General features: G+C 40.1%; 2 protein-coding genes across 4 annotated transcripts in view; both read right to left on the bottom strand.

Moving 5' to 3' along the window:
- Window positions 1-2: 2 nt before the first annotated feature.
- Window positions 3-17,178, bottom strand: LOC109401458 (solute carrier family 25 member 3). The gene is made up of 4 exons (XM_062856426.1): window positions 17,019-17,178; window positions 8,739-9,195; window positions 625-965; window positions 3-558 (listed from the first exon to the last, which is right to left on the bottom strand). Exons 2-4 carry the CDS (start codon window positions 9,084-9,086, stop codon window positions 213-215), a joined length of 1,035 nt encoding a protein of 344 aa, XP_062712410.1. The 5' UTR covers window positions 9,087-9,195; window positions 17,019-17,178; the 3' UTR covers window positions 3-212.
- A 2,070-nt stretch (window positions 17,179-19,248) lies between these two features.
- LOC109410441 (sodium-independent sulfate anion transporter) overlaps window positions 19,249-23,945 on the bottom strand; it is a 39,034-nt gene continuing 34,337 nt past the window's right edge. For all 3 annotated transcript variants that reach the window (XM_029869978.2, XM_029869984.2, XM_029869998.2), the window contains 2 exons: window positions 19,793-20,732; window positions 19,249-19,734 (listed from right to left, as the gene is read on the bottom strand). In XM_029869978.2, the coding sequence (XP_029725838.2) occupies window positions 19,451-19,734; window positions 19,793-20,732 (1,224 nt within the window). In that variant the 3' untranslated portion in view covers window positions 19,249-19,450. The remainder of the gene's footprint in view (window positions 19,735-19,792; window positions 20,733-23,945) is intronic.

Here is a 23,945-nt window from a genome sequence, read left to right on the forward strand (position 1 = left end):
TCTTTAGTTTAGTATTGGTTTAAATACACTTTTCCCGTATTGGTTTTATTACTTTGATCTTAATAAGGTCGCACTCCCGCGGTTCGTTTACACGTTTTATCATACACGTTTTGGTTCGCCGTTTTGCAAATTACGACGGCGCGCAGGTAAAACTTATTCCTTAATCACAATTTGTTTAGAGCACAACACACTATATGGAAGCGGATAACGGCTTATTCGACTCCGAGCTTCTTCTTCAGCGATTCTGGCATCTCTGGTGGGGGTGGGCGGGGGATGTTCAGGGCGACCTTGACTCCGTCGTAGATGAACCACTGCAGGGCGGTCAGCGTACCGATCATAATGATACGGGGCATCAGACCGTGCCACATGCCCATGAATCCGAGCTTCTTGGCCACATCGATGGCACTGGATCCCTTGGCCTGGTTCAGCTTGGACACGACCACATCGGCCGGGTGGGACACAACGGCGCAGAACACACCGGCAATGTAACCGGCGGCGAATGTAACAACCAGCTGCTCGCCCTTGCTGCAGTCGGCACGTGGCTTCGGTACAACGTGTCTACCGGGAAGAAACGGAACATTCAAATACCCTCGTCTATTCATCACCCCAAAGCAGCAAACTTACTTGTACAACAGCTCGACGGTACGTTCGAAGCAGGCGAACTTCATCATGGTGTACGGGATCTGGCGGCACCACAGCGGCACCAGACCCTTGTAGAAGGCGGCGATACCCTCCTCACCCATCATCTTGGGCATGGCCTGTCGCATGTTGTTGGCGTAACCGGGCGTGGTCTGGATCTTGACCTTGGCGGCTTCCAGCGGCGACAGGGCGATGTCGGCGAAGAATTCGGCCGAGGCCGACGCGCCCAGATAGACCCAGGTGCGGTACAGATAGGCATTCTCCTCGCCAATCATGTTGGCGTACTGGATTTTGAACACCTCATACAGACCGAACTTGAAGGCACCCTGCGGATGGAAATAGGAAAGTGATTAGAATCGAAGGAAACAATTGAAAAGGGTCTGTATCATATGGCATAAAGTCATTCGGTGGGTATGTGTCATTTGGCGTAGTAATTTGGCATAAGGTCGTTTGGCATAAAGACATTTGACATAAAGACATTTGGCATAATGGACACTTGGCATAACAAAGAAGGGTGCATTATGCCTAATGACCGTTATGACAAATGTCTTTATGTCAATTGACCTTATGCCAAACTACCTTATGCCAAATGGCTTTATGCCAATCGTCCCGCTCCCTCATTGGGTATAAGGTTATTTGGCATAGTCATTTGAAATAACATTCATTTGGCATAATGGACACTTGGCATAACAAGAAGGTGGCTAATGACTATGCCATATGACTGTTATGTCAAATGACATTATGTCAAGTGTTCCGCTTTCACTTGGAAAAGGTCTAATATCATATAATGATGTTTTGCATAAGGATGTTTGGAATTGAAACGATTTCAGTAAATACTTTATACTAAAATCACAGAGAACAGACATCCAAGTCCAGTTCCGAAACTGTGTAAGGAATTTAACGTTCATTTGAAATGGCAACACAAGTGGCAATTTCGTGGCGGCACTGCTGTCGTATAATTCCCGTACCCATGCCATGCTGATGCTAGAGTAAATTTGTTCTTACTTGGATGCATGTTCTCTGTGCTTAAATAACTCGGCTAATCTTGATTATTATATGCTTTCATCAAGTAATTTCTTTTTAGTGGATGGCTGACACTGAAGAAGATTACAAGTGGTAGTTGAAATACGTGTATACAGGGTGTTAGGTTCATGAGTGCAAACTTTTTAAAGGGTGATAGCGGACCATAAATGGTGGAAAAAATTGTTCTACGCATATGGTCAAATCTCAACCGTTACGTAGTTATTGAACTCCCCATGTTTTTGACCATTATTTCTTTAACTGGCTATAACTTTAAAATGGTCAAACTTATCGCATTTTTTATACCCTTATTGGAAAGATTATTGAATTTTCTGTCAAATGACATCTTTCAATCGATTAGTTTAGTTACATAACTTAGTTTTCTAGAGCAAAATAGCTAAAACTAGTAGGGGGACTCACTAAACAGATTAATTTGCTGCGTAAGCCATGATTTTCTGCTTATTTGAAATGTTTCATGATTTTGCGAATAAAATAATCGAAGATTGCCTTGGTGATCGCGACATTTAATCAGTTTAATCAGTTTACACTGTTTAGTGAATCCCCTTAGTGTGTTTTAATGCGTTTATGTCAATTATCTTTGAAACATGCGTAATAAATTAAAATTCTTTCTTTGGCAAAGTTGTGGCCCCTGTTCCACTCTACAATTCGTTCTTTGACGCCAAACTTCTAACTCTTATCGTTTTCTTCCAATTTTGATTTAAATGTGCGGCACAGTGCGCAAAAAAGTGCTTACCATGACGATTGCAAATTTATGATATGAAATGCAACGTTTAAATCGAAATTGCAAGAAAACGATAAGAGATAAAAGTTTGATGTCAAAGAACGAATTGTAGAGTGCAACAGGGGCCACAACTTTGCCAAAGAAAGAATTTGAAATTATTACGTATTTTTCAAAGATAATTGACATAAACGCATTGAAACACACTATTTTGAGCTATTTGCTCTAGAAAACTTAGATATTTAACTAAACCAAGCGGATCAAAGATACCATTTGATAGAAAATTCAATAATCTTTCGAATAAGGGTAAAAAAATGCGATAAGTTTGACCATTTTAAAGTTATAGCCAGTTAAGGCAATAAGCGTCAAAAACATGGGGAGTTCAATAACTACGTAACGGTTGAGATTTGACCATATGCGTAGAACAATTTTTTTCACCATTTATAGTCCTCTATCACCCTTTAAAAAGTTTGCACTCAAGAACCTAACACACTGTATATCCTAGATGAATTCTTCCGGACATTTCTATAAGAATCCCTTCAGATATTTCCTTAAAATTTTTTAAAACATTCCTCATGTTAAGGTTTTCTTGAGGTTCTTTCGGGAACTCCTGTTGTGATTCCTCCACAAATTTTGTTGGTTGGTATTTATGCAGGACTTTTCCCAGGAATGTTTACAGGAACCCCTCTAGGCATGTTTGTATTCGGAAATCCATCCTAGAATTGCGTACTCCTTGGAGTTATCCAAGGATTTTCCTAGGGATTATTACAGGAATACCTGCTGGGATTCTTTTCCTGGTGGAATTCTGCCGGAGATTCACCCAAAGATTTCTCTGAGTATCCAGAATCCTTTTTCTCGGTATTTTTCAAAAAAAAAAAATGTCTATGGATACCTTCAGTTATTTAGGGTCTCAAGTTAGCCTTGTGAGTAACGCTTAAGATCCCCAATCTTGAGACAGCTTGTTCCATTCCCGTTCCGTTCGGGAATTTTTCTCTACTTCTCTGGGCATAATGTATTATTGTGCAGATAAAGAAAGCCCTTCAATTAATGTAACTGTGGAAGTGTTCAAAGAACACTAAGTTGAAGAATTTCCCCAGTTCCAGTTGGGAACGTAAAGCCACGAAGAAGAAGACCCTCAGATATTTCCAGGAAATACTCATACAATATATACAGTAATTCCTTCGGGGATTTTTATTTTAGCCTTCTAAAAAGAAGTTTTGTTTCAGATAAACATTCTTATGAAAAACCTAGTAGTAAAATTTTTTTATCGGTAAATTTGACAAGTTGATAGGGAACTAATACAATACATATTTCCCTTTTTAAATTCCTAATTTTCACGGCATAACATTTACTTTTAATCGCAAATAAGGATTTCCTCTATCAATTTCCCAAGGATTTCTCTCAGTGATTTCTTCGGGAATTTTGGCAGAGATTATTCTAAAAAGTCTTTCTGGATATTTTCCTGGAATTGGAATTGCTTACCCCCAGATATTTTTTGTGGATTTCTCCAGCAATTTATCTAAAATCATAACAGAGAATAATTTCTTCAGAGATTTCAATGGGCATTGCCCCAATGATTCTCCTGGGAGGAATTACTCCCAGGGATTTAACCAGGAATTCTTCAAGGGATTTCATCGGAGACTGCAATAAGGATTCTTTCAGAAACCACTCAAGGGATTAATCTGGAACTTCCTTTACCATTTTTTTTTACAGAAACTACTTACGGGATTCCTTCAGGAATTCATGTAGGCAGTGATGGGAACACTCACTTGCAAAGAATTACAATCACTTGTTATTTTCTCAGCTCAGAAGCATGCTAGCAAAAAACAGTGTATAGTGGATTTTGACCTTGTTGTTTTATCTAAAAGTTTGCCTAATAAATCATGGGTCATAAACGCATATCAAATTCGCGACAGAGCTTTGAAATCAAGTGTAATTTACACTCACCTTGTGAAGAGTTGCCTTTATGGCTACCTCACGACTTTCGTATACGTGTGCGACCCATTTTTTTTTCATCCCTCATCTGTAGGGCTGCGTCCATTATTTAGGAATATTGAGGTATGGCCCATATTTTATTTGGTGACAGTTAAATATCCTGTCTTAATTGAGCTGTGATAGACCTGATCCCAACTAGGCATAACTCGTTTGAATTTCCAAGGGCTCCAGAAACCCTTTACCAAATACCGCCAATTTGTGATGGGACAGCACTCCACAGTTGCAGAATAAATATTCGGCCAAGTGTTCGGCAGTTTCGTTTTCCATTTGACAGACACGACACTCGGAGGATTGAATTTTTCTAATCTACTTAGATGATATTTACTCGGGCAGTGGCCAGTCATCAGACCAGTAATTACCCTGAGATCTCTTTTGTTTAGATTCAATATGAACTTGGCTTTTTCTGCACTGGGTTTTATGAACCTTTTCGTTTGCTTGGATGTATCCATGGCATTCCAATTAGATTCTACCGTGGACATTTCCCAAGTTTTTAGTTTCATCCGTATACAGTACAATCAGGAACTCCACAGAGATTCAGAGCCTACAAAGCTTGAAGCCGCGCCCTGACTAGCAAGAATGTCGGCGTATTCATTCCCCAGGATTCCACAATGACTGGGCACCCAGTACAAAGTTATCTCGATCCTACTGGCCAATTGCTTCAAAGAAATAATTTATCCCCACAATAGCTTTGATTGACAAGCGAGAGCCGCCTGACTGTCCGAAAAAATACAGATCTTGGCAAACCTATAATTTCTTTTCAGACAAATGTTGGCACACTCTAGAATGGCTTGAACTTCCGCTTGAAATACAGTGGGACTGCATCCCATTTGTTATATTCTTACTGATACCAGGGCCAAAAACACCAATTCCAGTATTTTCTCCCATCTTTAACCCATCAGTACAAAATACAATAGAACCTGGACGTAAACTTGGCCCACCAGCATCCCAAACATAGCGACATGGTTTCACCACTTTGAAGGGAATCATAGTTGGTCTTCGTTATTGTTATCTGAAGTCTTTGGTGATCCTCAAAAGTCAAACAAGATCCTCGTCTAGGACTTTATTGTAACGAATAAACTGCAGGGCACTTTTTACCGCTTGTAGTTTAACAAATTGATACAATGGTAGTATATTGAAGTGAAACTAAAGTGATACAGGCTCTAAATATTTTAATATTTCGGTTAAAAGCGTAACAATCACTTCTTTCCCTTGTTGAAGTAACGCTGGAAAGTTTCCATCTATCCCAGCTGATTTGAAAGGTTGAAAAGAACTTAGTGCCCATTCGACCCTCCTCGATGGAGTGAAGATTTCACAGGCTTTCTGATAGGCATTTCTCGACCGTACATGGTTTTACCTTGTCTGAGTCTTGCTCTTCAGCCGAGTGAAAGATCGGAAAATGAGTCTTCATCATCTCTTTCAGAAGAATCGACAGTAAAACTTACAACGTCCTTTTCGGGGCTTCCAAGACCATTAGAATTGTTTTATGAAAGGATTTAAGGAAGCCTTGCCGCTGCAGGAGCGTTATTGATGTCTTTGCACACCCGTCTCCAATTCTTACATTTGGCTAACCTCAGTTCCCTGTTATATTCTTTTTGTAATGAACCCAATCAGAAGTAGCCTTTGCTCTATTGAGCCATCTTCTAGATTCTTTCCTTAGTTTTGCTAGTTTGTCATTCCACCAAGGGACGTCCCTGTTGGATAACCTCTGTTGGGTAGGACAGCTATATTGTGTCCGATCACGGACATTGGACAGAGGAATGGCCAGCTCTTCCCACTGAAGAGAGCCCACAGGAACAACTGCTGCAGACGATAGCTCGACGACGTAACTTTCGACCAACTTTAAAGTGTTAGCCTTGTGAAAGGCTGATTGTTTCGGCTGTCCAAGAAAACACTACGATATCATAACCAAGGATGTTTATTCTTCAATGGTTATACAAAGACAGAATTCATCGAGAAAATGCCACTCCCACTACTTATACTGCCCATGATCGCATATCAGTCCCATATTTGCTGGGTTTCCTATTCATATGAGACAATTATGCGATCATAGGCAGTATATATGATACCACCCTGCATTCCCATTTAACCATTCACCAATCAGCGCGAGCCTCGCTCGCATTGGTTGATGCCCAGAATCGAACATGTGTGGCATGTTCTTGGCGTCTCTTCTTCACGTATGAAGCAGGAATGTTCTCGAATCATGTCCCGTTGGTGGCGGCGTCGACGCAGGGGTGAAATGAATCACACATGAACTTCGCTTCGAGAGCGAACACATTGTATGCTGGCTGAGATCATTTTGTCATTTTTTCACCAATGATTCTCAAGAAAGGAATTAATTCAGGGATTTTTCATGATTTCTTCTAGGAATTTCATCTGAGATTGCAATAAAGATTCATCCGGAACCTCATTAAAAAGTTGTTACACCAATTACGTACGGAAATCCTTCAGGAATTCCTGTAGAGTTTCGTCCTGTAATTCTTCGGTCAATTTCTTCAGGAATTCCTCCAGAAATTGCAACTGGAATCACATCAAGGATTTCTTCAGTGGTTGCTTTTGAGAAAATTAGAGGTTTCTCAAAGAATTCTTCCACAGAGATTCCTTCAAAGGTTTTTTTCAGGGATTCTTCTATGAACTTCTCCAAAAATTGTATTACAAAGTTCTTTGAAGAATTTCTGCAGGTTTTTAAAGGCAGTACCCGATATAATACTTTTAGAAAAACTCTGAAAATAATAAGCATGAATTTAAGAAGGATACCATTGGGGAATTATTAGAATATTACATTGAGAAATTATGTGAGTATTGCCTGGAAAATCCCAGTGAAACATTCTTGAACAAATTTTTCGATAGGAATCCTCCATTGTGAATAAACGGAGGAAATAATGAACAAATGCAGGAAAATGCTTGAACCAATCCCCAGAACTTACGTTTCACAGTTACACTAATGAAGAAAATCGCCACAGAAATCATTGGATTAAGAGGTACTAGCCATCTCGAGAAAAACATCAGGAACCGTTGATTTTTTTTTTAAATTTAAAATTCTTTCTAGTTTTTTTTTTCTTGCATTTTTTCTAGGGATTTCTCCAGGATTTTTCATCGAAGCTTTCATTATCTATTCTTGCAAGAATCTTATATTTCTTCTCTCAGGCTCGAAATTTCAACTGGAACTTGGCCTGCCTCATTTCAACTAAGTGTTCATTGAGCACGGCCACCGTTATTAATTGAATGGCTTTCTTTGCCTGTAATTGCATGAATTTGTACATTGTGAGGCAAGCACAATGATACACTACTCAAGAAAATTTTCCCGACAGGAACGGAAATCAAACCCTCCGTGTCCGGTTTGGCGATTCAAGCTCTTACCACAACGTTAACAGGTGAACCTTGCATGGATCAATTTACATTTTTCTTCTTCTAGGGTTTCCCATCAATCAGCGAAATATAAGTAGTTTTATAGAACAACAATCTAATGCATCGATCTACGAAACATGCTTTGTTCGAGCACTTTTTGAATCTTTCATTGTTATTAAAATCATTGTTACTCTAGCCTGCAACATATAAGTATGTATTTTTTTCTAGTTAGGACATTCTTCTAGTATATACGCCCTTTTATGCCACAAGCAGTGAAATTGCATTACCTACATACTAACATATACATGTCATCCTACTAATCGACTTCATCGATCCCATCAAGAGCTGGAGAAAAGCTCTGTGCAAGGATTACGTAACCATCCAGCGGGAACTTGCACACTCCAGTTCAGTGTTTATCGCGCATCACCACTGTCACAGACCAGATCAGTGTGATGGAAGCAACGAAGCATTTCAAGGCCAGTTTAATCTGGGTAGATTACGTACTACCACCAGCTTCTACTTGAGCAACAAGTTCACTCACTTACACACCGACATGGCGCCGTCGTGAATCGTGATTATTGTTGAGTACTACAACCGCTCACTAGCAAAGTGCTGGAGACAACTCACATTCATGACTTGCTAGTGTTGGTCTAGTAGTGACTAAATTGGATTCTACTTGATCGAAGCGCCTGCTTCGATCGTAGCGAGACGCATGCTTTCCATTGAGGAGAGCATGGAAGGAAAGGTGCAGAACACTGCGATAATTGACTGCGTGATGCGCCAAAAGACGATATCAATGACGCGCGCGCTCGCGTCTGATAATTTCATTATCAAGTTCACAGTCATCGTCATGTGATATGCATCAGCTCAGCACTGGTACGAAAATGAATTCCGGTCAGAAGAAGATGTTGCAGCGTCAGCTGATCCAAATAATAAAATCCCCAACTCCGACAGATAAATCACGTGACGACTATTCTATTTAATATTAGCAAACACTCACCTGTGCCGAGTATCCGAAGAAGGTTGGAGCCCATCCCTTGGCCAGACCGCGGGCGCCCTCCTCGGCCACGGTGACCTTGAAGCCATGGAACAGATTCTTGTACTTGGCGGCATCGACCTGCAGGCGGCACTTGACCAAATCCAGCGGCACGACGGCCGTATGGGTGAGACCACAGGACAGGATACCTCCGAGGGCGCACAGGCCGAAGAATTCGTTGGAACCGAACTCTACCTCCTTGGTGGAGGCGGCCTGGATGGTGCGCTGCTGCTCACCGGCATCGCACTGGGCCTGGCTGAAGGGGGCCTTGAAGGGCGAGTTGCGTGCGGCGTCCAACAGGGCGGAGAACATTGTGGCGGGAGCGGGCGTTGATGTGACTGACGACGACGGGTGGACAATGACTGACTCTGCTCGTCTGACTCGGTCCGGACTGTCTGCGGTGTATCACACAAGCTGCGGACTGGATGGAGGGATGGCGCGCGCGCACGTTTCGTTCGTTCAGTCGTTGTTGAATCGATTCGATGACGATGGTGGTGGTAATGTTGCAATAGAATGGAAAGAGATTTAAAAATAAATATTTTTTATTCTTTCTAACACAGAAGGGCTGTAAGCATGATTTCCCGTGAAGTGATTTTGGTGCTAGAAGTTGAAAAACATATTTCTTATAATGTTAGAGGCGGGAGATCCCCCGCCATCACAACTTATTTCTTGATTGAACTTGTAATAGGGCGAATGAGCTATGTAAACGATGTAAACGTTCTTCCGACAGTGTACAACCGTCAAGTAGAATAAAGTTTTCTCTAATCGATGATCATAAATGTTTTCCGGTAGCTAAAGATTATCAAGGAGAGACGTTTAAAAAAACTTGTTCGCTCTTTTAGTCATAAGTAAACTAACAAACAAATGTATGCAAGTTTTTATAGAAATGTCACTGTGTTCGGCGCTGTTGATAAACTACGTACTAGACTCTTTTAACTATTAACTCTTTACTTCCCACGACTTACTTCCATAAGCGCAGTTTCGAGTTCGAAAGGAATCGCTCAAGAAACTTCTTGAGTGATTCCTGGCAGAAACTTTCTTCGGTGACTGCCATTTGAACTGTCATTTCTTCGCTACTGCGTACTGCGATCGAAGAAAAACCGGTTTCTTGAGCGATTCAGGCAAGGAATTTCCCATGCATCAAGATAGGCTGAGAAATTCCTTCTGATCTGCAAACAGCGCTTAGCAAGAAAGCGTTTCCGAAAAAAACTGCATGTACAAGTTATTGAAAATTGGCCAAATTTTTCGAAATCAACGAAAAAAAAAATAGTTGTAAATCAATATTTTTTTTTATTGTTTATCAATAGTATCATTATTGAAACATGTAGTTGGCAGTTGGGTTTGCTGAATGAGATTACAATCATATTCTTAAAACTATTGCTTCATATTCATCTGATTCCGCTTGTGTCGATCCCGTCGAAAATCGATGGTGCTCCAGAACAACACGGTAAAAACTCTGCACGCTCGATTCAAGGAAAAAATCCCTCAACTATTCAACATCCCAATCAACATGATCAGAAATGCTTTTCCATTGAATACGCAATGCTGTCAGTTTTGACTTGAGAACCAAAAACAAACCCATCGGAGAAATCAACTGAAAACCACTTCGATTTGCACTACTGTACCTACAAAGCAGAACGATCCAAAGTGAAAAGCTGTTGATTTGATAATGATTGCTTTTGGCATGAAAGTAAATATAGATGACAGGTGGTAGAAACTTTGATTCGCAGCTCTCTAACAGATGTAAAGTAGTGTAGTGGTAGAACAGATGATCATGACTCTCAAGGTCCTGGTATAGAATCTGGGTGCGGGAGCACACTTTTTTTTTTTAATTCTTGTTTTGAAATCAAAACATTCTGAATAACGAATTCAGTAACAAATTTTGAAAACGACGTATAATCAATGAATTTACATTTACCGTGGGGTGCCCTAATTTCGTGCGGGCCCAAACTTTGTTAATTTCTGACATCTGAGACCACTATTATCTAATTAATAATGGAATCATCCAAAATTTGCCATAACCTCAAAACTGCATTTGATCTCAATACAATTCACAAAAAAAAATTGATTTATGTCAAAGATTAAAAAATAAATTGCAAATGTATGCAACAATGTATGAACAAGTATTTCGATTTCTAGCAAAAGTAAATATTCCAATTTATGTTTGATTATTTCATGGTTCGGTTATTAATAATAGTTCTAATAACTATTTTAATTGGTTTAAAATTAACTAGGGACTGCTCATAAACTGTGTAAAAAGTAAAAAAATAAACAAATTTATAAATGTGCGAATACTACAGTTGGGTCGACAAAGATATCAACAAATCACTGTTCCATGTTTTACGACCAAACTTTTGGCCGATACAGCATTTTGAGGGGTGACCCCAAACTTTTGGATTATCAAGGATTAATTTACTTAATAACTTTTTTTCTAGACTTTTTAGCTAAGTTCTGTAAAAAGCAGTTGAAAGCTAATGGAAAATGGGTCATATTACCGCTCTCATCTTAAAATTTGGTCGACCCAACTTCAAGCGACACTGCCGTAAGTTCATATTCATTTTTTTAAAAATTTGGCAACTTTGGGTTAAGTTTACATACAATTTTTTTTGAAAAAGTTTCTTTTAAATCATGTTCAAAGTTTCTTTGACTTATTATCTTTTGAATGAAACCTAGGGTTTTGAAATCGGACGCAAATTGGCGGAGATATGGGCCTAAAAAAATGACATGTTTTTGAGGGGGTGACCCCAAACTTTTGAACGGGAGTGTAAGTAAGCTCGGTATGATTTTATTTATCCAAACATTGGGAATAGTAGCTCACAGCCGCTAATTTCATTCAAGCAAATCATTGCCGAAATCCTTATTGCCAGAACACAAACTTTGAAGACGACACTTTACTAAAACTCCCCCAAGAATGTGCCTATTAATGGCACAAAATGAATTGACTCTCATTACTGACCATCAGTAAAGTTAATGAACATTTGATTCAAATAGCAAACAATATATTGTTAAATTAAGTCAATGAAAAAGGAAAACAAACATCAAAAATAATAACCCTTAAAACTACAGGATTTTTGGAAATCTTAATGTAAACATCCGGGACGAACATGGGGAACAGCAAATATTCACTCATATTTCGTCACAGACATCGATTTTATCTACACGTTATGGTTTCATAGGTATTATACGAGTATGCTATGTTTTGAAAATTAACACATTTAAGGCGAATTCTACGTCTTTTAGAGTGAGGGAAATTTGGACCCATTTTGAACGAAATTTGGAACCCGTGCACGAAATTTAGCACTTTCAAACAAATCAAAACTAATGCCGTAACTATCTTGTATTATGTGAAGTTGCCTAATTTATATTTTGCTTAGGAATTAAGTTATTTTTCCTCTGCTTAGCATTGCCCTCAATGAACTGAATAAACACAACAGCATTAGATGTTTGGTCGGTTTTCACCATCAAATCATTCGACAAACGATCGGGAAAATTACATGAGAATCATGCTTTTCAATTTTATTCATTTTTCTCACTAATTACGTAACGCAGATGTGTAAAATTTTCCAGATGCTCATTTATTAAGACGTTCTATTAGACTGATAAGGTTTCAAAGCTCTAAAACCGATAATCCCTGAAAAACAAAGGGAGTGCGTTTTGCCTCGACAGTGCGTATTACCCCAGATGCCCCTATATAAATTTTATTTTTTATTTGTATGTTGTTTTTTTTTTCAAAACTATATATTTATAAATTGTCTATTACATCTTTAATTTATCTCGAGATTGCCGGTGCAAAATAGATTACATTATATGAAATAATGACATTTTTACATGAAACACTATTAATAATGGAAAATGTCTTGAATGTAAACAAACATGTTAACAAGGAACAGGTTAGATCAGGAAGGATAAAAATGTCGTTATGTTCCCCATGGATTATTGATGATCCACATGTTTGTTCATAAAATTAGTGTTTTATTGTCAACTTGTTTGTGAAACGGTATTTTATTGTGCTAATATACATATTGTAGGGCATGCTAGTTTTTTTTTTGCGTTGAAACTAATGTTTCGGAATATTGAATATTCAAGTATTGTTTGAATTAAAATAGAAAAAAATACCGACTTTCGCTAAATCATTTAGCTTCAGAACCAAAACGAGAAGAGAAGAGAAATTTTGACCAAACTTGGCAATAGTTCATTAAACTTATACAAACATCTGACGAAAAAATGGGAATGATCTAACTTATCCTGTATTTGTATGAACAGTGCAAAGTCGTGGATCACCTGTGCTACCATGGGAAAGAGAGAGTTAAAGAAATCTAAAAAATGAGCATCCAAAATTAACGATTTCGATAATCGAGAAAATTTTTGGGAATAATACGAGGAAATGCCTAGAAAAAACTCTGAAAAAAATGACGGGAAGAACTCCATGAGAAATCCCTAAAAGCACTCAAAGAAACTTAGGAGAGAGTCCAGGATAAACTAAAAAAAACTAAGCGACACCTTAAGGGTAAAGTCTTTGGTATACCCAGGGCCGTATCTAAGGGGGGCCGGGGGGGCCAGGGCCCTGGGCCCCCACATTTAAGGGGCCCCCACAAAAACCGTTTATGCTTGCTAAATATTAACTTTATTGATCAGAAACAAAGAAAAACTTTTTTGCTCATAACATTTGTACCTCCGAGGGGCCTCCACATTCGCTCCGGCCCCGGGCCCCCACAATCCTTAATACGGGCCTGGGTATACCAATCCGTGTGGTCAATTAATGATATTTAATGATATATATGTGAAAAAGATGGATAAATTATTGGTGAAATTCCGAAAAAATCCACAGCTCAGGTGAGATTTGAATTCACGACCCTTATTCGCTAGACAAGTGCTTTTTCATCTAAGCTACCGAGCCAATTAATGACACGGCATTTTAGTTGTCATAAGGTAATTCAAATCTCATCGATCATGTTTCATCCTTCCCTTAACTTACACCGCAAATATATCCATCTCTTATGATCATATGTATATGAGGAATCTATTTGGAATACCGAAAATTCTTTGTCCTGGAGTTGTAAGAGATGTTCCTCCAGAGATTTATTGAAGGATTCTTCTATCTTCTACGATTTCTTCATAAATCCTCACTGGGTTTTGTATTTGCTAGGATTTCTCCAGGCATGCCTGCTGTAATTGCTCCAAAAGTTCTTGATATGATTCATCTAGGAATTTCCATTGTGGTGTCTCTAGGGATTGCTGTCGAATTCCCCAAAAAAGTTTGATTTCCAAAATTCGTTCTAGAATTCTTACAGTCATTTCTGCTAGGATTCCTCAAAAAAAAGCTCTAATATTTCAACTATTCCTGCTCGGAGAGTATTTGCTAAGATTCCCCCATTTCAACTATTTCTTCTGGAACCTATCCAGGACATTTTGATGGAATTTCCAAAGGACTTCAGCCTCAGATTGCGCTAGAAAAACACCTGTGATTTCTCCAGGGATTTCTTAGAAATTTCGTTCTAAAATACGAAATCTTGAAAGGATTTCTCTAGGAATACTTGATAGAATTCTACTAGAAATTTCTTCAAAGATTTCTTATTGTTTTTTTTTATTTCAGGAATCCCTGTTTAAAATGTTCTTTCTAGGATGCCTGCAAGATTTTTTTCACAGGATTAAAAAAAACTACCTACTTTAGGAATTCATCCCGAGTTTTTTTTTCGTGGATTTTCACTGTGACCTCTCTTGAAATTCCCACTAGGATTTCTCCTGCGCTAGGATTTCTCCAGAAATCCCTGCAGAAATTTCTACAAAAATTCCTTATGTGATTATTCCACTGATTCCTTTGGGAATTCTACCAGGAATTACGCTTATTGCGGTAGAAATTCCTCCGGGAATGAATCACGGATTTTTTCCAAGCATTCCTCCAGGAGTTCCACCATTAATCCAGGAGTTTCTTTAAGAATTCCTTCAAAAGCTCTTCTGAGAATTTCTTCGAGGTTTTGTTCAGTAAATTCTCAAGAAGTTCCTTGAGAGATTCACCAGAGAAGTGATTTTCAGCAGGGTTTCGTCTAAGACTAAAGCGGACTTTTCCACTTCCAGTATCACATGAAATCGAAATCGTTTTCACGGTTTTCACAGCTGTCTACTGTCAAGTCGTTTAGAGTTTGAAGTCTTATGTTCCCCTACTGAAATGTACTGTCAAGAGTTGATGTGCACGTGCTGTAGTCCCATGTACGGGAGCCACATTGCAGGCGAGCTCCCAGGAGCACTGTACATTTTGAGACTTAAAGTTGTGCGTCTCATTTTTCTCAAGATGTGTCTCATGAGCTTCGTGTCTCATGCGCTGATCAAATTTGAAAATTTCACGACAAAAACTTCCTAAACAAACGAGAATTGAAACCTTAACCTTTGCATTGAGAGTCTCTAGTCGAATCGCATAGGACAACCAGACACTTGAGTTGTGTACGGAAATTTTTTTTTTTTTTTGAGGTTCTTCGTTACCAAGAAGCTCAGTTAAATAACATTTTTTATACAACTGTGACACCGAAAACTCTTATAAAACTCTTCCCCACTTTCTTTTAATCCGTCACATCGTGCGGTGACAATCCAATACTGTACAACGAATTCGGAATTTTTCCTGTTTTTTGTCTAATTTTTCCCAGTGAAGCCTTCAGGACAACCTAAGGTAGTCAATAGTTTTCAAAATCTCAGCTTTTATAACTCTCCTGGGAGATGCCATAAATATTGCCCAAAAGAATTGTAAATATTTATCGGAGTTTTAACCTTCCGTAACGCGCGGTTTTCAAATTCTATTTCTATGTACAACTTCAAAACACCAGCAGAACTTTAAAACTTGTCTTGAAACATTCATAAATTAACGGTGCAATATGCTGGAATGGCCAACCTACGAGGATTAAACAATAACGAAGATTAATGTGTTCAAGCAAGACATAATTAGAATTACTTAAAGCTATTTCAAATATTAAGTTTTGTCTTAATTTGCTATTTTTCGAGTTTTATTTATCTAAATGTAATTTTTTCTAAATCAGATTCCTTGCCCTGAAACAAAGGGTAAACTAACAGGATATCTTTATCAATAAAAGTTACAATTACAAATTGTTTCAAACGTGAAAACATTACACTCTTTTTACGTCCATCGTTGCTTGAGTGAAACGAAATTCTACCGCCTAGTCAATGTGATGGCGGGGCTCAAGAGAGAAGTTTAGCAGGACTGCCTAATTAAGTATCTGATTGAATTTCAAAATTCTGATCCTGCGATCGCTTGAAAGCGTGCGTTTGTTTCTTTTTACCCTTTTGGTAGCTGAAATTCCTGAAACCGCTTTTAACTGTTCCTTTTATTTAAGAATAGTATTAATGTTTCAGGGTTAAAGAATAACGCATCATATTGATAAGATAACAAACTGAACGACAAGCTGTAGGCAGACAGACCGCAGAGCCAGACTGAGCCAGCGGGTGCCTAAAAACTGATTATGTAAAGGGGCGAAAATTGTTTCAAACTGAAGAAGAGCACGAGATCATTCAGTTTGGCGGGTAAGTGCTTCTAGAATGCCAGGCGAGACGAAGCAAATCAGACCGAGTCGAGTAGTCTAATTGAATTATAAACGTTCGTCCTAGTTTGTGTGGCATAACAGATGCATTGCGCTGCACATCTGTTCCACCACGTGGCGAAATGGTGCAGGTAAATAAGTCCAACATTGAATATAGGACATACCTACATAAGAACACAGAAAGGACGACGACTGCAGTATCGATTTTGCTGGAACACAATTTGTTGTTATGTAACGGAACATAATTTGGCAAGGCCAACGTTGCCGGCGATAACCAGTTGTATCCAATCGTCCAGTCGTCGTCGTGAGCGAACGGTAATTAGAGTATTCAATTCATGGAAGCTTCCAGTGAGTGCGTGATTCCTCCATTGCGGTAGTGAATGAATTCGCGATTCACGTTGATTACCGGAAGATAATCTTATTTTTGCGATGTTTGCAGCAATCTTTACACTATTTTCACGATATTTCTCCTCGTTCAGGCATATTCAATCAATAAATCCATCTATTAATGCCGCAAAACGAACCACCATGCGTTTACACGTTGCACATTGCGCGTTACATTAGGCTAGTGTTTCGCCTTGATTATCACCGTTATCACAACCGAATGCAACTTCTATCACTTCAATCACCTTCAGGCAATCAAAATCTTACACAATTGCACCTGAAAACCTCCAACCACTGCACAAATCCCCCAATTTACCTGGAGCTGTGTGAAAACGACTACGGGCTCGAACGTACTGCGGGCGTGAAAGAATCGCTTTTGGTCTTTACGCTGCGCTGCTGATTCACATTCCAGTCCAGCCACCTGAGCAGGCACCAACACTACCGCGCAAACAGTGCGGTGGTTTCCAGTGCGCCGCGTTGGTGTGTGTGGACACTGGAAGGATTCGCAAAAAAAAACAGCAGCTGGAACGAGAACTGGAAAGGGAACTCATGAACTGTCACACTGTTTGACGTTTTCTCCAGTGCTCGAGGGGTCACTGGATGCTTTTGTTTCGCTTATTGCGATTAAGGTGAAAAAGGCGAAAAAATGACGTGTTGTACAGGGTGAGCCTGTGTATATTGTGTGAATGTTTGGTTTGGGGCTGTTATTGACGATTTTGCGCCAAATACGACGCACAGGCAAATAAAATTGTCCCACCACAAAATATGCACACCGGTTTCAGCATACATTGGTTGATGTCGCCGCTACAGTTTTCCAGTAACGCAGCGTTATTTTGGGGTGGTGTTTCGACTAATCGGTTTGTTTATGCACTGTTTCCTTTGTTGTTGGATGTGTGAACATTGTGCTGTCAAAGATTGAAAATTTGCACGATCGTCGCGAAATCCTTGCAAAGCTCAATAAGAACCCGTATAATCAAAAACTTTCTGCTATTCGATCTAAATTATTCATAAGCTTTTAATCGGATAGTAACTCTTTGCAGAATCTTTCATTTATAATAATTAAAATATGATTTTTCTACGCAAAAAAAAATATATAAAAAACTTCAAACATATCATTGCACAAATGACTGACACACACCTTAAGGGTTCGTTCAAATATTACGTAACGCTAAGGGGGGCCTAGTAAAAATGTCCAATACAAATACAAAATTTATATTGTATTGTTACATTACAATACATTTTATTGATGATATCATACAGAAGACAATATAATAACAATACAAAAAATATTTTTTCTCGAACAAATCTGAAACGCAAATCATACATTTTATTGTTTTGATATTGTTTGAACTTTCTATAGAATAGGAGATATTGTTGTATAACCATACAATAACAATATAATGAATTGTTGGCAATATAATGTATTGTAGTATTATTACTGGCTCTGACTGCACCCCAAGTTGGACTGACACATAGTGTGCACACACCTTTAAAGTGTGATTACAGCGCAGGAATACGTCGGATCGAATTGAGGTCTTCGGTGCACTTATTCCTTGTAAATGGAGGAATAAGTGCACCGAAGACGTTGAGACGATCCGAGGCAAATGTGCACTTTTATCACACTTTTTAGGCGTACCAAAAAAAGTGTGATAGTCCAATTTGAGATGTAGTCTGCAATATTGTTATGTATTGTATTTGTATTGGAATTTTTATCCGGGGGGTCGTATAAAGTTTCAAAAGTCCCCATATAAAATTTGCTACGTGGCGGAGAGAGGGGTGTCGTGACCGCTGTGGCTATTCTTACAGACACAACACCGACCGCAGAGAGGAAACTCTTTAAGGTGAATATAGAATGAAGCCACACCTGGAATTTTCGAAAGCACAAATCTGAGGAATCAAACATTGTACCGAGCTGAAAAGTTGATCGATTGGTCACCCGCTAGTGGTGACCAATCGATCAACTTTTCAGCTTAGTGCGATACTTGGTTCTTCAGATTTGTGCTTTTGAAAATTCAAGGTGTGGCTTCGTTCTATATTCACCTTAAAACCTCTCTGTGGTGGACTGCTGTGTACTGCAAATGCCATTGCTGTTGCCTTTTGGTGCGTCCGTTCGTATCCACTATCGTCTATCAACTGACTTGAATCCATGATGCGCAGCTCTTTTTGTATGTTCGCTTTTGTTGTTCATTCTAGCTTTCCACCAAGCTTTCCACTGAGTCGGCCAATCAGAAGGCGTATATTTTTCGCTTCAATAATTCTCTTCTCTGTCTCTATTACTACAAGGGGGTCTAAGAAGGGAATACAAACCGCTTGGAAAATCGACATTCGATCCGCGACCCGGAGGGCCGTGATTTTTATACTAATCAACTTAGCTCGACGAACTAAGCAAATGTCTGTATATGTGTTTTTTCCCTCCCAGCCTCCCTCAGCAGTAACGTATCTCGTGAATTTGACATATGATTCCAACTTGTCAAAGTCCGAAATCAGTACATTTATAACCAATGAAAAATATGAATTTCGGATGATAATAAAAACACCTAAAACACTAATGCTAGATTTTTTTCTTTTATAAATTAACAGTAATAATATATACATAAAATTTGTAGATAACACAGGAACATTACGTAATCCCAGGAGATACTTTGTAGAGAGAACACACTGCAGTTCTATACAAAATGGTTTAGTTGTAAAATTATTAATCTTAGAGTACGCGTATTTGTAACAAAACAAGATTCATATGGTTCAGTATCATTCCTCATCTATAGATATGGGAACTTTTTGGTGGTCTGTCGTTGGCGATAGCAGCGGAGACACAACTTCACGTAGTTCTGCTCTCTTTCCTTCATTGCACAATTCTTGCAAGACGACTTCCAGCTCTTCTTCACTGTTCGCCTCCAAAAGTGTGCTCTTGAGCGTTTCTTTCAACATCTTACGAACTTCTACGGATGCTCCCAGCACCACCAGAGGCACCTTTTTGGCATCGAGTTCCTTCCGAAGAGCACCCAAACCAGTGGCAGCCGTGTAGTCGAACTCTAGAAGATCAGAAACGGATTAGAAGCCAAGATAGAGACCCTCTTCGCATCGACGTACCGTGAACAATTCGGCAATCCAAGACAATAGGGATGTTGCCATGCTTTTTGATAGCCTTGGATATTACGTTTCTGACCCATTCCACTGCTGGGAAATAGAGGAGACTGTGACGTGGTCGGATCACGATGTACTGAACCTCGGTGGACGTAGATGTCACGTCAACTGTTAGCACAGGTCGAGCAGTGCGGTAAACGACAAACGCCAGATCAGCCAAGACCCCAGCCAGCAGACCTAGTTCTACTCCAACGACCAAGCTCAGCACAAAGGTAACAGCCCCGGGGATCAGCTCTCTTTTGTTGCACCGCCACAGCGGACGGATGACTTCGTATTCGATCATGAAGATGACGGCAGATATGATCACCGCACTCAGTGCAGCTTTCGGTATGTATTGGAAATACGGAGTAAGCAATCCCAGTGCTAAAAGCACCAAAGTACCGGTGTAGATGCCCCCGATCGGAGTTTTAACCCCGCTGGCATGATTTACAGCACTTCTGGAGAATGAGCCAGTCACCGGAATGGAACTGAAGAATGACCCGAACACGTTACTCAACGAAAGCGCAACCAATTCCTTGGTCGGATTGATCCCACTTCCGCCGAAGGCCTTCGAAATGGCAACATTTCCCAAAACGGCGATGACCGGCACCAGTGCAATGTTAACCCCCAGTTCGGACACCATGTCTTTGAAGTTCAAGTCAACGAGTGTGTTATTAGCACCGGAGATTTGCGTTGAAAAGGGAGGTAGTTGAAAACCAGGTATGCCGCTCTTGACTGTTCCGGTTAGGATGAACGGTCGCTGCCCATTTTGATCAAAGTAGAATGCAATGGAACTGGTGATCAGCACCAACAAGGCATTTCTAGCCGTTGCTATGACCCAAAAGGTGATCCCAAGAGCTTTTCGTCCTTTGCTGGCATCTTGAGGAGTCTTGACGTCCTTGAGTTTCTGGAAGAGGTTGAAAGCATAGATGTAGAAAACATGTTTGTAGGACAGAAGATACATTACAGAAGTGTTAGTGTTAACATTAACGGAAGCTTTTGTAGATAATGCGTTGTGTACAACTAGTCGTCGAACGGCGCAATGAAGTCTTTAAAGGCAAGTGTGGATTTGAACCGGGCAAGTAAAACTGAGACTAACAATATAACGTCTTTATTAGTTGAAGGCTTCAATCAGAATGAAGAACTTATTGAACATTACAAATATCTTCAAAAACAGATGATTGTTGCGATTCAACAATCTCAAGTTGTTTATATGATGGCGCTATCCAACACTCCTCCTCAACGTGAGTTGTTCCTTCATAATCAGGCCAAACATCTTCCTGAGCAGCTCCAATCGGTTCTTGGATAACGGTTTTGTAAATAAATCTGCTAACATTGTTTCTATTGGGCAGTACTTGAAACATACAATATCACTTTGTTTGAGCTGCTTGGCAAAATGAAATCTTGTTGCAATATGTTTTGTTCTGTTGCTAAATTCTTCGTTGTTCAGCATTTGCAGGCATCTCTGGTTGTCTTCGTTAATTGTGATGGGTACATTTTCTCCGAAGTCTCAGCAAACGTTGCAGCCATAGTGCTTCTTGTGATGCCTCCGACAATGCAACAAACTCCGCCTCTGCAGTAGAAAGAGATACGCACGTCTGCTTGCGGCACGCCCAAGATACAGTTCCACCGTTGTATTGGAAAACGTACCCGCTGTTGGACTTCCTATCTTCACGACATTCCGCCCAGTCAGCATCGGCATATCCTACTAGTCCGGAAGGTTTTTCAACATTGCTTAGGCGCAGCTTCATGTTGCAGGTCCCTTTCAAATAACGTACAACTCTCTTCAGTTCATTCCAGTCCTGCTGCGATGGATTTACTGTCTTCCGGCTCAGTATTGATATTGATGCTGAAATATCCGGTCTTGAGTTCACTGCCAAATAAAGAAGCTTTCCAACGATCTGTTGATACAAATGATTGTCTTGGAGTGAATTTCCTTGATCTGCATGTTTCTCGTAATCAGGATCCAGTGGAATACTTGATGGCTTTGCTTCTTGGAGGCTGGCACATTGAACAACATCAGCTATGTACTTGCGTTGACTGATGAAGTAATCGCCGATATCGTTACGTTCCACATCCAGTCCCAAATAACATCGAATATCTCCAAGGCTTTTAATTTCGAACTCGCTCTTCAAGGTTCTTTCCAGGATCCAGGATGTCCACGATCGTCCGATCTTTACTGGCCGCTATGAGGTCATCTACATAAATAAGCACGTAACTCCACTTGCCATTCACAAATTTCAATGGGCAATGGACAGCAAAACTTCGTGAAGCCGTTGATTCCAGGCACGGGCCGCCTGTTTCAATCCGTATAAGCTTTTCTTCAAGCGGCAAACCTTGTTTTCGGCATTCTTGACTGCAAACCCAGGAGGTTGTTTCATGAATATCTCCTCCTCAAGTTGCCCATGGAGAAAAGCGGTCTTCACATCAAATTGTTTCACCATAATTTTTTGCTTGGCAGCCACATTCATCAGCGTCCGGAAAGTTGTTTGTCGAACGACGGGAGCAAAAACTTCATAGTAGTCTGTGCCATAACGTTAACTAAATCCTTGGACACTAATCTCGCCTTGTATCGTTGAACTTTTCCGTTCGAGTTGCCTTTCCTTGTGAAAACCCATTTGCAGCCAATAGCACGTTTCCTAGGGGCAGGTCAACCAGTTCCCAAGTTTCATTCGACTCGATAGACTGCAATTCTTCCATTATTGCCTCTCGCCACTGTACCTTCTGCGGGCATGACAGTGCTTCACGGACGTTTCGTGGCTCCACCTGAACTTCAGATTCTACACTACAAGCATACTTATTTGGCATCTTACCTCTGGTAGATCGGGTTGATCGTCGCAACTGCTCGGTTTCATTATCCGCTTCAAGCTCCACAAAGGTGTCTTCACTGGATGTACTTGTGTTCGCATCATCAGAGAACCAGTATTCATCGTCAGAATCATTCACAGCACTACGGCCAAGTTGATGATCACCTTCAGGATCAGCAATACGACTAGCTTCCAATGGCACAACAACCTCATTCGAGGAATCATCAACGTTAACCATATTGGGACATTGCAGAAACTTGACGTCACGGCTAATGGTCACTTTTCCAGTTGCGATATCCAGCAAACGATAAGCTTTGGACTCTTCACTGTAGCCAACAAACTTCAATTAGATTGCTTTTTCATCCAGCTTGACCCGCTTCTCACCAGGAACGTGGCAGTATGCATCAGTACCAAAACGACGAATGTGCTTGAGACTTGGTTTCGATCCGAACCATCGTTCATAGGGAGTTCCTTCAATTGCTCTTGACGGTAGGCGATTTTGTAGATAATTCGCTGTCATTACTGCTTCTCCCCAAAAACGTTTGTGCAAACCAGCATCGATTAACATACACCTTGCCATCTTGACCAAACTTCTATTCTTCCGTTCTGCTGTTCCATTCTGCTCGGGCGTGTATAATGCAGTGTACTGAAACTTGATCCCATTTTGCTTTAGATAGGCTTTCACATCGTGTCCGGTATACTCGCCGTCTCGATCCGAACGTATGATTTTGGGTTTTTGTCCAAACTGAGTCTTCGTCATTTCTACGAACTCTTTCAGCTTCGATAGTACTTCTGACTTTCGGCGCAAAACATAAACCGGTGTATACTTGCTAAGGTCGTCTATCAGTGTTAGGAAAAACCTCCTTCCTCCTGGAGTTGCAGTTCGCATGGGACCACAAACGTCACTGTGCACTAATTCCAGAATTTCACTTGACTTGCTCTGGAATTCCTTCGGAAACGGGAGACGATGCATTTTTCCTTGTATGCAAACTTCACATTCACTGCTGCAGTCGCACCTCTTGTACTTCACGCCGATCGCTAAATCGCACAACTTCTTCACAGCTTCACAATCACGGTGGCCGAAACGCCGATGCCATTCATGGATACAATGTTCTCCAGACGTAACCAATGATACGGATTACTTCAACGTTTCCAGGACAAACAAGTTGTTTCGCTGTTTCGCTATGGCTCCAACTACTCCGTTTCGTAAAATTTCCGCACCGTTTCGATCAAATATCACCGTGTAATCCTTTTGTACTAAACGCTACACTGACATCAGGTTTGATTTCGTTTCTGGTACAAACAACACCGCA

This window comes from Aedes albopictus, chromosome 3 (genome assembly GCF_035046485.1).
Source record: "Aedes albopictus strain Foshan chromosome 3, AalbF5, whole genome shotgun sequence".
Taxonomy (NCBI): domain Eukaryota; kingdom Metazoa; phylum Arthropoda; class Insecta; order Diptera; family Culicidae; genus Aedes; species Aedes albopictus.

Excerpts from the sequence above, each read along its gene's own strand:
- LOC109401458 (XM_062856426.1), bottom strand. The coding sequence starts at position 9,086 with ATGTTCTCCGCCCTGTTGGACGCCGCACGCAACTCGCCCTTCAAGGCC. Across the intron at positions 966-8,738 it reads TCTTCGGATACTCGGCACAG|GGTGCCTTCAAGTTCGGTCT; the intron begins GTGAGTGTTTGC and ends TTCCATCCGCAG. Across the intron at positions 559-624 it reads ACCGTCGAGCTGTTGTACAA|ACACGTTGTACCGAAGCCAC; the intron begins GTAAGTTTGCTG and ends TCTTCCCGGTAG.